This window comes from Vipera ursinii (assembly GCF_947247035.1).
Source record: "Vipera ursinii genome assembly, chromosome: 7".
NCBI classification, from domain to species: Eukaryota; Metazoa; Chordata; class Lepidosauria; order Squamata; family Viperidae; genus Vipera; species Vipera ursinii.
Window position 1 is genome coordinate 28,852,487 of NC_139521.1, and position 12,288 is coordinate 28,864,774.

General features: G+C 36.3%; 1 protein-coding gene across 1 annotated transcript in view; it reads left to right on the forward strand.

Moving 5' to 3' along the window:
• NEIL3 (nei like DNA glycosylase 3) overlaps positions 1-11,223 on the forward strand; it is a gene marked incomplete at its 5' end in the record, with an annotated part of 30,484 nt that extends 19,261 nt beyond the window's left edge. The window contains 6 exons of the mRNA XM_083367343.1: positions 524-598; positions 1,283-1,449; positions 3,117-3,283; positions 5,960-6,326; positions 8,536-8,710; positions 10,218-11,223. Coding sequence (XP_083223469.1) covers positions 524-598; positions 1,283-1,449; positions 3,117-3,283; positions 5,960-6,326; positions 8,536-8,710; positions 10,218-10,400 — 1,134 coding nt within the window. The 3' untranslated portion in view covers positions 10,401-11,223. The remainder of the gene's footprint in view (positions 1-523; positions 599-1,282; positions 1,450-3,116; positions 3,284-5,959; positions 6,327-8,535; positions 8,711-10,217) is intronic.
• Between the last annotated feature and the right edge of the window lie 1,065 nt (positions 11,224-12,288).

Consider the following 12,288-nt stretch of genomic DNA (forward strand, 5'->3'; position numbering starts at 1 on the left):
ATGATTTATGTCTTGAGCTCCTAAAAGATAATTGTAGCGTGCATAATGACTGCTCTGCTACATTGTAAATAAAATATTTCCATAAGGAATTAATTGGAGTCTTACCTTCCATAGATAATCCCAACAGGTAATTTATATTTAGAATCAAAATCATGGTCATTGACCAGTGATTACCAATTTCATAGCAAAAAATTAAAATATAAAGAAATGTGAGAAAGTTATATTTTTCATAATCATGAGACTATTATGGATGTCTAGATACCTACAGCATAGCTGCAAAAAAATCTTCCATAAATGAAGCCTTAATTATATTATTAATAGAGCAATTCTATACATAGTTTCCTGTATACGATTGCTATATTAAAATCCCGGTAGGCTTGGTTTTGTCAGTGTTTCCTGTATTGTTAAGATAGGTTCATCTATTATCTACTCATCAAAATCTCTTTAAGGAAAGACACTGTTATATAAAGCAAAGAGCCATGGCTTCACTGTAGCTTTTTAAAACCAATGTTCCAAATTACAGGTTTGTCAATTAACAGATAAGCAAATATGCCATTTGGTGAAAATGACTCGGGATTTCTCACTTCTCTTTTATAAGGTAGGGAAAAATTCTTTTCTAAGAATTTGGCAAAAAGAAAAAAAATACAAGCTGAATATGCCTTAAAGTAAATGTTACTTAAAATTTTCAGTATTATTCTACTAACTGATAAAAGGATTTCTCCTCCCTTGTACATTGTTAAATACAATCTTGTTTAATTTTTTTAGGATATAGAGCTAAAAAAGTATGAACTTACAAATTAAAAATAGTGAAAGTAGCCTGTTGGGAACTATGTCATTGGATACCAGAGAGAAGAAGAATAATATTCCAGGTCATTAAAAATTATTTTTCTGAAGAAAGTTTGCAATTCCAGAGGAAGGGCTCTAACCCTTAAATATGTTTTATATTTGAACTTTTATTAGAGCAGAGATATGTAATTTTTAAAAACCTTTCAAGGCTACACATGTTGTACTCTATTAAATTTGGTGATTGGAGAAATGCTACTTAACCCAACTTCTCCTGGACAATGTTTAGAAGATTTTAATGCAGCTGACAGATATCACTAGAGAACCTCTTCCCTTGGAAGGGACAAAGAAAACAATAATTTATTTTGTCCATCACACCTAAAAGAAGGGTTTTCAATTTATTTGTAAGTTCTTTCCAGTTATTGCAAGATAAATATGATTTGAGGTGAGCTGCATCTTTGGCTTTTGAAGACACATAAATAATAATGGTCTATTCCAGTGTTGCAAGATGGGGTTGGCAGTAAGTAAACATTACAGAGTGTATAAACGCCCCATTTGCTGCCAGTGCAACGGAAAGATCACAGTATGTCGATTAGGAGAGAACAACAGAATGACCTATTTCTGCTCACAGTGCCAAAACGACAAACCTCAGCCTGGGGATTTGAGGTAAGTCTTTACAGGTAGTTCACTTAGTGACTGTTCAAAGTTACAATGGCACATTAAAAAGTGACTTATGACCGTTTTTTCACACTTATGACCATTGCAGCACCTCCATATTCAAATTCAAACTCTTGACAACTGACTCATAATTATGACGGTTGCCTTTTGTGACCTTCTGACAAGCAAAGTCAATGGGGAAGCCAGATTTACTTAACTATGCTACTAACTTAACAACTGCAGCAATTCACTTTACAATAGTGGAATGAAAGGTCGTAAAATGGGGCAAAACCTACTTAACAACTATCTTACCTAGCAACATAAATTTTGGGCGCAGTTGTGATTGTATGTCAAGGACCACCTTATTACTTTTAAAAGTATTTCACAAATTATTTCAGTACAATTTAATATTTGAATTTTAAAGAGGATTTTTTTTCTTGTTCTTCTCCCTCTTTCCGTATTTGTTGGGTTGTCTGCTCAGCCAGTGAAATCACAGCAGCTTATATTGAACCATTACAATTGGGGAACAGAATAGAAGAGAAAGAGAAGAGAATTTTTTATTGGCCAAGTGTGATTAGACACACAGGGAATTTGTTTCTGGTGCATAATCCATAGAGCAGTAGGCCATTTGTCAAGATAGAGCCACAAATATTCATCAGTAATTCTGATAATACAAGTTTTTGGATTTTTTTTTCCTTAAAGAAAATCAAGTGAGATCTGAGGAATAGTACTAGTCCAGTTCCTTTCAGTGAAGATCCAAGCTGGTGAACTTAGCAGCAGACTATTCTTCTTATGAATGGCTAAGTTAACATAGAGCAAAATCTACCTTTCTTGCCACTGAACTGTATTTTTTGGAAAAGGCCCATTGTTCAAGGCTATCAAAATCCTTCTGAACCTTGAGTCTGTTTCTGAGGTGTTAGCAATCTCCCCAGATTTGTGTCACTGCAGATTTGTTGGACATCCCTTATCCCTTATAAGCAATTATGAAAATATTGACAATCACCAGGTCCAGGGCAGAACCTCAAGTATGCTGCATATTTCTTTCCAAGTAACTTATATAAGTTAGGATAGATAACCTTTATTGTCATTTTTTACTGTGGGCGCACTAGCACACATTAAAAATGAAATTCTGTTGCCTGTTCTCAAAAGTATACACATACATAACACACATAAATATGCTATATACAACATATGTATATACCTAAAGGTAAAGGTTCTCCCGCACATGCGTGCTAGTCGTTTCCGACTCTAGGGGCCGGTGCTTATCTCCGTTTCAAAGCCGAAGAGCCAGCGCTTGTCTGAGGATGTCTCCGTGGTCATGTGGCCGGCATGACTAGATGCCAAAGGCACACGGAACGCTGTTACCTTCCCACCGTAGTGGTCCCTATTTTTCTACTTGCATTTTTACATGCTTTCGAACTGCTAGGTTGGCAGAAACGTGGACGAGTAACAGGCGCTCACTCTGCACTCGGGATTCTACCCGCCAAACTGCCGATCTGATCGACAAGCTCAGCGTCCTAACCCACTGAGCCACCGTGTCCCCTTATGTATATACCTACACCCTTACATATAAATATTAATCACTGTCCATCTTGAATACATAGAATTGAACCAATAAGGACCATATGGTTGTTCAGCCAACTGAATCTATCTGGCCTCCTTCCTTCATCCCACAGCAGACAGCCAAGAAGGAGTGGTTTAAGTGGCTGGCCATTCAACAGGGACTCTTGTTTTGAAGAAGTTGCTGAGAAGTCAGAAGAGGAGTGGGCCTGCATTCTCTGCACTCTAATAAACAAGCCTTCTGTGAAAATATGTGATGCGTGCCTGACTCCACGCCCCAGAGGTATTATGGGCTTTATGATTGCCTATTTGCGTCACTGTAATGTAACACCAATAACCTAAAGATTATTTTTATTCTCACATGTAATGTGTGTAATATGAATTAACATACTAGGGTTTCAGTTCTATATTGTTTTCTCTGATAGTTCAGTCTGAAATTATATATCAATGGACACATTTATCATTAATTGGCTGTATATGCAGCTCCATATCATTTACTGTTGATATATATTTTCTTTTTGCTGCAAATGCTAATATGTATGTACTTCACTTTGCATTTTTTATTACAACAAACTGGTCCAACATTACTGCTATTCTACATGCCATTAGCAACATGAAGTTTGTATTGTTAATTTTAATTAACAATAAAATGGCAAATGTCTTCTTATGGATCTTGTAAAAGAGCAGCATAGGGGTATAATCCTGTTTCTTGAGAAAGGAAGAAAATTTAGAAGAAATTCTCTTTGAAACAGACCATGATGAGGAAAAATAAGAAATCTTGAGCAGAGACTTGTGCTTAAAATCTGAATTATAAACCCAGACACTAGTCACTTTAGGGAACAATTGTTTGCATTAAAATGAATGTTCTTTTTGTAACTCAAATCTATACTTTCACAGCCCTTCTATGATCCTCTGCTGAATGAATTATTCAGTTGAACCTTCTGTACTTTTTGTGGGTCTCAGCACTTTCTGAATTGCCAAACCAAATGTTTCATACATTTGGAAAGGAATACATTTGCAGGAAGGGAGAAAATATTTCCTTTTATAGCTAGAAAGGACCATTGCTGTATTTCACTTTACTGATATTTCTTGGATACTAGAGTCTGCGATATTTCTTGGATACTAGAGTCTGCGCACTGAGAAGTGTTTAAATCTAGCAATAAAATATTTGAGATTCTAAATTTCAATCCATAAAATGCTTAATATTCTGGAGCACAGAGTTTCCAAAGCATTGAGATTCTGAGTGGAGATATGTTCAGACTGCCATTTGTAGTATATCCCACTCTCTTCGCAATAGCTGTGTTCAGTATTGCCTTCCACTACCTGGGGCAGTATTCAGCAGTAGTCTTAAGCTTCTAATCTTCAAAGCACACACTTTTTTTACTCTGATTTTGCTTCGTCTACTTTCTTCTATTAGGTTTCTCCTTTAGCTTTCTTTTTAACTTATTTTTTTCTTTCCAAAGTTTTAAATGCCAAGTCATTTACTTTAAGATCCTCTGTTTAAAACATGTTACCTTTTTTACTCGAGTATTTCCAATTAGATTCTTTCCAGTTTTTTCTTACTACTATAGGTGACTTTCTTTCTGCCTTAGTGGTATACGTAGGTAATGTACACTCATGAAAAGGAAAAGATCTTTGGAAGTGCTGTGGGCACACTTGATGTACTTGTCAATATTTTTTCAAGGAAGGTATGTCTTCCTGGGTTTGCAAAGCAGCCAGATAGTCCCATGGAAATATGTGTTGGAATTAAGCACACATTTAGGAAATGACCTCAGAATACAATGGTTTTGTCCCCTCCTGTTTCTGCCTCCTTTAACTCAAACATGTATTTTTCCTTCTGACATACTTTCACTATTCTAAATGTGCCCCAGCAGCCACCCAATTCTCCTTGATTTAAGCTGTTGCATAAAAACAACAATGTAATATGTTATTACTGGTAAATTTATTAAATTAAAATTATTTCATAGAATCCATTGTTCAAAAATGTAGTAAAAATGCTCCTGATTTACATATGTAATACTTAAAGATATTACAGAAGGCATTCACAACTGAATGTATAAAATCCAATGACTGGCATGAGGAAAAAAAATGCTGATTCAGTCTTTTTGTAATTAATACAGTGTTGGGAGTAAGAGCCTTAAGGACTTATCCATTTTGTATTTGTATCAGCTGCAAAGTAAGTTCTTGATTATCCTTTCTTAGTTGATTCTTTAGCCAGCCTCAGGAATCTAAAGGTTTTAATCCCTTCAGAAAAGCAAATTCATCAATTCAATTATCCCCTAGAATTTATGTGCCCAGCTGGTGATCTAGAAACTGAAGCAAACACTATGCAACAAAGGCACTACAGCTTAGGGCTTTAGAACAAAATCACAATAATGCTCTTTTCATTCTTGCATTCCAATTGAGTGCCTGCCATTTGAAGACTTCTTTACAGTGTTTCAATAAAGGAACCTTATCCCCTTCCCCACCCCACCCCCTAAATAGCATTCAGTATATTTTAAGATATTGCATATCAAACACTTTCCTCAGTGCTTATAATTAACACATCTTACCTTTATTCTTACAAACATTTCTCTTGCTTTCCTTTTGCTTCTTGGTTAGCAGTTGTTAAATTCAGCTTGGTACAAGAAAAGACCAAAAAAACCTGCTACCAAGATTAATATCATTTCTCATGCCTTCAGTTCGCATAATGTCTATTGGGATGTTCATGATCATAATAGTGGACTGCTCTTCTGAGACCCATTGTACTACTTTAATACATATCTTCATATAAATGGGAATAAGCATTTCTATGCAGAGTTATGACTATAACTATTTCTTTATTGCTACAGTAGATTACTTGGACTATCAGGATCATAAATTGAAGCACTATGTAGCATATTATTGCTGGAGTAACACAATTTAGGGAGACATGGAAACTATTAATACTAACTAGGATATTTTTATCTTCAAAAAATAGGAAAAAATGGAGGTTTAACAACAGATAATAGCTCCTTAGTCAAATATCCATGTAACAACTTTGGAAAATCAAGAATGGAAATTAAGATAAATAGGAAGACGGCATTTGGGACAGCAACTCTAGTATTGACAGATTTTGCTGGTAAAGACATTCCACTGGAACATAACAGAAGTGAAAGTCGAACTCCAGATGGAGGCTGTCTGCATGATCCTTCGAGAAACAATTTTAATAGTACCAACCCTTATGAAGTAAATTCATCAATACCTTTTCCCTATCAACATAATTCTTTAAAGCCAGCATCAAAGAAACAGAAAATTGATTGTTCAACCTCATCTGTTGGAAGCCTTACTGAGAAAGTTATAAACAGGTTTGTTAATTTCAATTACATATTGAGGGGTAAAATTGTTCATATGAAAAACTATTTGTATTATATTCTTTCTTTGAAACATGCAATATTACTTATATTTTGGTAGATACCGGTTCATGAAACAACTTTGTCTGCAGCTGTATCTTAAAGCTCTGTAGGCTTGTGTTTGAGGCAGCTTATTAGATTCAAAGAAATGGTTAGAAATGTTCATTAGCCAGGTGCAGAAAGATTAAAGCATATACAGTATATATCTGGGGTGTACTTGTAAAATAGAAACATTTGAAAAATATTTGAAATCTGCAGTCACCAATCACTTAATAAAGAAGCAGTGAGAGAGATCAGAGTTGGTAGGCATAATGGAAGGAAAAAGAGGAGTTGCAGCCTTACTTCCTTCTTAAAATGTAGAATAGTTCTGGCAAACTGACAGGAAATGCTGCACAAGAACTCTTGGAATAAAATAGTATTTTTAAAAATGTATTTCTATAACCTGTTTCAACAAATTAAAATTTTCAGGCTTCCAATAATAAATAAATGCATATTTTTTGTACTGCATACTGTTGGCCAACAGCCTTATTTAAGGTAACTTGCTTGGAGAAAGAAATCTAGAGGAACCTCTACATAGCTCCATGGAGGAATATTCTAGACAGCTGGTGAATCTGTTCTCCAGCTGCGCAATTTCCCTTCAGATTCCTGAATGTCAAGGAAAGCAGGGACATTTTACACAGGCAACATCAGTAGAATTCTTGTCATTCATGCAACTTAAGAATCTGGGTGAACAGGGCAAGGACTGATTGCACTTTTGTAGCTTTCACAAATATCTAAAGAAGGTTCCAAATTCCCTCCCAAGTTCTATAGTATAAAATTTGCTCATATTTTGGTTCAGTAGTTTTTCCATGGAGTAGAAAAAGGTTGCTTCTGAAATATTTGCTTAGGTGTGGTGACCTTTAGATCTTGTACAGAACATTGTTAGGGTTGGAGTATTTGGTTTCTGAGTATGATCGTTTTTAATCTGTGGATTTGTGTCCATTCCTTGTTAAGTCTCACTGACCTTTCTGGCCCTATGTAAATGGCAGAAGGATGATGTTGCCAGGTAGTATAAATCATGTTGGGAAATGGACAGATGAATCAGTCCTTAATGATATCGCTGCAGATGAGAGATGGGAGAATACAAAACTCAGCTGTTTAGTGTGAGCTTCAATTTCCTAAGAATGATGAAAGATAAAAGAGCTACTGTAAGTACGCTACTACCATTATTAGAGGCAGTCTTATAAGAGATAGCTGCTAGATACCATAGTATGATTGGGGGGTGCATTTTACAGCATTTGTTAACAGTATATACTGTAGACCTTCTAATGGCATACAGGCTGCATTCAAGAAGCTTCAGCCAGCTGGGTCTAGAGGAAAAAAAAAACACATAATGCTGGGGAGAAATGCTGCTTACATATTAATGAACCCTAGAGTGAAATTATCTAATGCCTTTTGAGCTTAACTAGTAACATACTTGCCAAAAACCCTGGCTGCTGCTAAACCTAAGAAACAAGAAGCAATCTAACCTTGTTTAAACATTAACAGTCAAGGCAGATGCCTTTGTGCATTGTAAACAGATGCTATGTTAGCATCAGAGGAGAGCAAACTTTCCTATCACCTTCATAAAATACACTTTTCTGCTCTGCCAGTCAGACTTCTTCCTCTGTGGTATATGATGGGGATCATTACAGTAGCTTTGATCAAAGAGCATGGAAAATTGTCTTGAAGCAGACAAGTAGATAGATATCCCCATGGTCTGGTGTAAGACACGTGTAATAACTTTCCAGAGGGGAAGAATATAATTGGAAGGAATTGGTTTTCTAGTACATCTTGCTGTTGCCAATTCAGGATGCCTTTTAAACTACATGAAAGTACAAAATTTATGCTAGCAATGCCAGAACGGTGCAGTTTACTTTTTTAAAAAAGCAGCAAGAGAACTTTTTAAAAATTTGCTGCTTCCATTTCATTTCAATAGAATGGATTTTTGACATGGAGTCCTTCGATTTCATTTGAAAGAGAAAATAAAGCAGATAAAATTGCTAGGTGCTCTGTTTGATCAGATGTATCATTTAAGCAGAAGGGTTTATATGGACTTTGGAGCTATGGTATTGAGACTGAAGATGCTGGTTTTGCTGTAACCTTAATTTTATGCAGGTTTTTATCTTGTTACCTATCATTACAGAGCACCTCCAGATAATATGACAGATGGCTCTTGCACATTAAATGCTGGCAGTCCTCGCTGCAGTAAACACAGTCGCTTCTGTGTTCTTCGTATCGTGAGGAAAGATGGAGAAAACAAGGGCAGACAATTTTATGCTTGTCCTTTGCCAAGAGAAGCCCGGTGTAACTATTTTGAAGTATGCGAGCTTATATAGTACCTTACACCCTTGAAAAAGATAAATTGGTTTCTCAAACCACTGTGATTACTTATAGATTTCACTCTTTCGTTAATTTTAACATAGTGGGAAATGAATTGCTGTGATGATAACTTTGTCTAAAGAGGTTCTCAGTGCATTTTGGGAAGAATAAATGGGTTCTCTGGCCTCTACTGATTTTTTTTTTTGAAGCAGTGAGACTGTTAGGCTTTGAGTTAGTTGCTTACACTAAGGTTAAAAATAACACTGTTCTTTATAATAATATTTTATTATTTTAATTATTCCATTTCTATCTTAAGTTTCTTCCTTACCAATGTACCTCCCCAGTTGTATTTGAGTGACTAAAAGGGAACTTTTGAAAATAATTATTGCATTTCATTTTATAAGCTTTTAAAAACAATTGAACTTCTAAAAACAAGTGATTTTATGACTTTATTCTGTTGATGTACGCTATCCTCTAAGCCAGGGCATCAAACTGCTGGCCCACGGGCCAGATGTGTCATGCCAAAACCACACCCACCCCATTGCCGCCAATGGGAAAAAAGTCTCAATATGTCACGATACATCACGTGACATCGCCAGTTTGACACCTGAGCTCTAAGCAAACTTAACTTTCTTTCTTGCCTAGCTAGTTAATCTGAACATTTCATCTAAATCATATTGCTATGTTTTCTTCTTTCTTTTTAGGTGTTTTTTAGATTACTATTGTCAGGTAGTAACTTAACAATAGTACATTAAGCAAAGACAAGGAGAAAAAAAACAATGAAAATTGCAGCATTAGCCAAACACTATGAATACATTTACCATAATCAAAATGATTCAAACTCAGTGTGAGTGAATGAAACTCATATGTTCATACTTCCTTTAATCTTTTTATGAGCTAGAAGGAATAACACTGTTAGGCAACATAAAGCAAGAACCTTCAAAGGAGACACAATTCTAGTGTAAGAATGCTTAATCAAGTGTGCAAAGATTCTGGGGCAAAATTAATGTAATAAAACAGCACAACTGAATCTGAGTTTATATTTTCTCTAATGACCTTGGCAACATAAAATGAGTGCTGGTGTTTTTCTTGTATTTGTTCTCTTTAGCTCAGCTTTGATAATAAATTCTGTTCCACCATATGGTAACTAATGCAATGCAATGTAATTTTGACCTTCAGATTTTCCAAGGGAGAGAGACATTAGAGCTTGGGGAAGTGAGATCTTTTGCTTTGAAGTCATAAGCTATCAAGAGTTTTGCTTGGATAAATTAAATCTGTGTTTCCTCCAAAAGTCAGATAAGACTTTTTTATAACTGTCCTCCCACAAAGTCAAACAAGTAGAGTTCAGGTAGTGGAGCAAACTGAATTTTAGAAAAAATTGCTAAGCTTGATTACTGTTAGTCACCACCTACCTTGCAGAATTAAAGGGGAGTTTGTTGCTTCTCATCTAAAACGGGAATTTGGCTTCAGCATTTGGTGTTAACAGAAAATGATTTCTCTCTGCAGTGGGCAGACCTGCATTTTCCTTTCTGCAATCATGGGAAGCGCTGCATTATGAGGACAGTGCTGAAGATTGGCCCTAATAATGGAAAGCATTTCTTTGTGTGTCCTCTTGGGAAGGATAAACAGTGTGACTTCTTTCAATGGGCTGAAAATGGTCTAGGAATGAAGATTATCCCAGGATGCTGAGCTATTCATCTGCACTGGACTATCTGGTGTTAATCTTCTCAAACTGTGTGTGCTATACTGCTCTTCTGTAGGAGATATTTTAGGAGGGTTATGATCAAGTGGCATTTTGTGATTACAAATCCTTTTGTGTTAGATATTTGAAAGTTCCTTCTTGTATCCCTCTTTGTGTTTCTGCTATTTTCTGTTCATTATTTGTTGCATTTTACCTAATACTAGAACATTTCAGAGTTAATATCTGAACAATAGGTAGTCTTTTTCTTATCTTAGTTGTTCCCTCATATACACACATACGTAAACTTGCATATCATTGCTTGTTCATTTTTTGCCCTTCATTTTCTTTCTGTTTGTCTTTATATAAAAATTTTATTTCAATGCATTTACTATGAATAGATTATATTACATTTTAATCAGTTACAGTATGAAAGATTAATATTTTCAATAAAATGTTTCAAATAGTGATGAGTGTTTGTTTGTTCTTAAGAATAAACTATAAGATTGTTGTCAGAACATAGCTGCCCGTGCCACAGTTGTGACTGTGTGGAACATAGCTGCCCATGCCACAGTTGTGACTGTGTGGTATATAGAAGTTTAAACAAAAAACCAGCAATTTCGTATACAATGTAAACATCCTGAGAACTAATCAGAAATAACAGTAATACTAGTATAACATACATTCTTGTGAGATTTAAAAACCCAGAATTTGATACTCACAACTCGAAGACAAGTCTGGTTAACAAAAAAAAGATTTATTGAAAAGAAAATTGGGGAAAAAAAGTGTTTGCAAACGCGATATCTTAGACCCTTCCCAAATTGGATTGGGTTCAAAGAGCACCCTGAGCAAGTTTCAAAGTAGGCATTTTATACTCTTTCACAATACATGCCACTACTAAGAAGCTTAAGTCATTCTTTATTTGACAATTTCCATCCATCCATTACTATCTTATCTTGTTTACTTGTAATTTTCACCTTGGGCGATGTTCCTTTCTTACTGATAGTAAGTTCCAGTCTCCTGGGAAGCTTTTAGTAAGTCATAATATATTGTTTTTACTGATTACCATTTGTGAGTCACTTTGCCTGGGCAGGAAACAGTTAGCCTCATACCTTAGTGTTACATTTTATACAATTCATTGGTGTTACATTTTATATAATTTATAAAAGAATATTTATTTCCTTTATTCTGAATCTAAAACTACACATTTTCAAACAGTGTAGACCAAAAACGGGGAAAAAATCTCCACCAAAAGACCTGGTTTAACCTGGTTCAAATATCTGAGGGAACATCCAGATCTTTAATACCTTATGAAAGTGCAGATGTTTTGGACTTCCGGTGGCTCCGCGGCGACGGAGACAGCCCTCCCGGGCTGCCCGCGGCTCAGCTGTTGTTCTTTCGCCCGAAACAGCGCCGATCAGCTGTTCGGGCGAAATTGAAGCCCCCTCCTCGGGAGAAGAGGAGGGGGTGAGCCCCCAGGTAGGGGTAGAGTTCCCCGGGGCCGCCTGAGCTTGGAGCTTGGGCGGCTGAAGGTTTGAACTCCCCCGTAGCCTGGGCTGCTCCCAGCTGACCAGCGTCTCTGCTCCGGATTTCATGGAGCAGAGCCAGGCGTCTGCGACCATCCCTGCTTGAAGGAGAGACTATGAAAGGAAAAAAGCAGGCAGAGCAGTGCAAGAAGGAAAGATAAAGAGATGAAGAGGATTATTTTGTTTTACTCTCAAGCTTGATGGACTTTGCTTAAAACTTAAAGTGAAAGTGCGTCACAATTGTAAGTAAAAGATGGCGGCTAAACCTCCCCCTAGAGCTTTTCGGAGTGCTGGAAATTCTCCGGTGCAACAACAATCATTACTGCAGGCGTTGCATTCTCCTGATGTACTGACATCGAAGGATTTGGAAAAA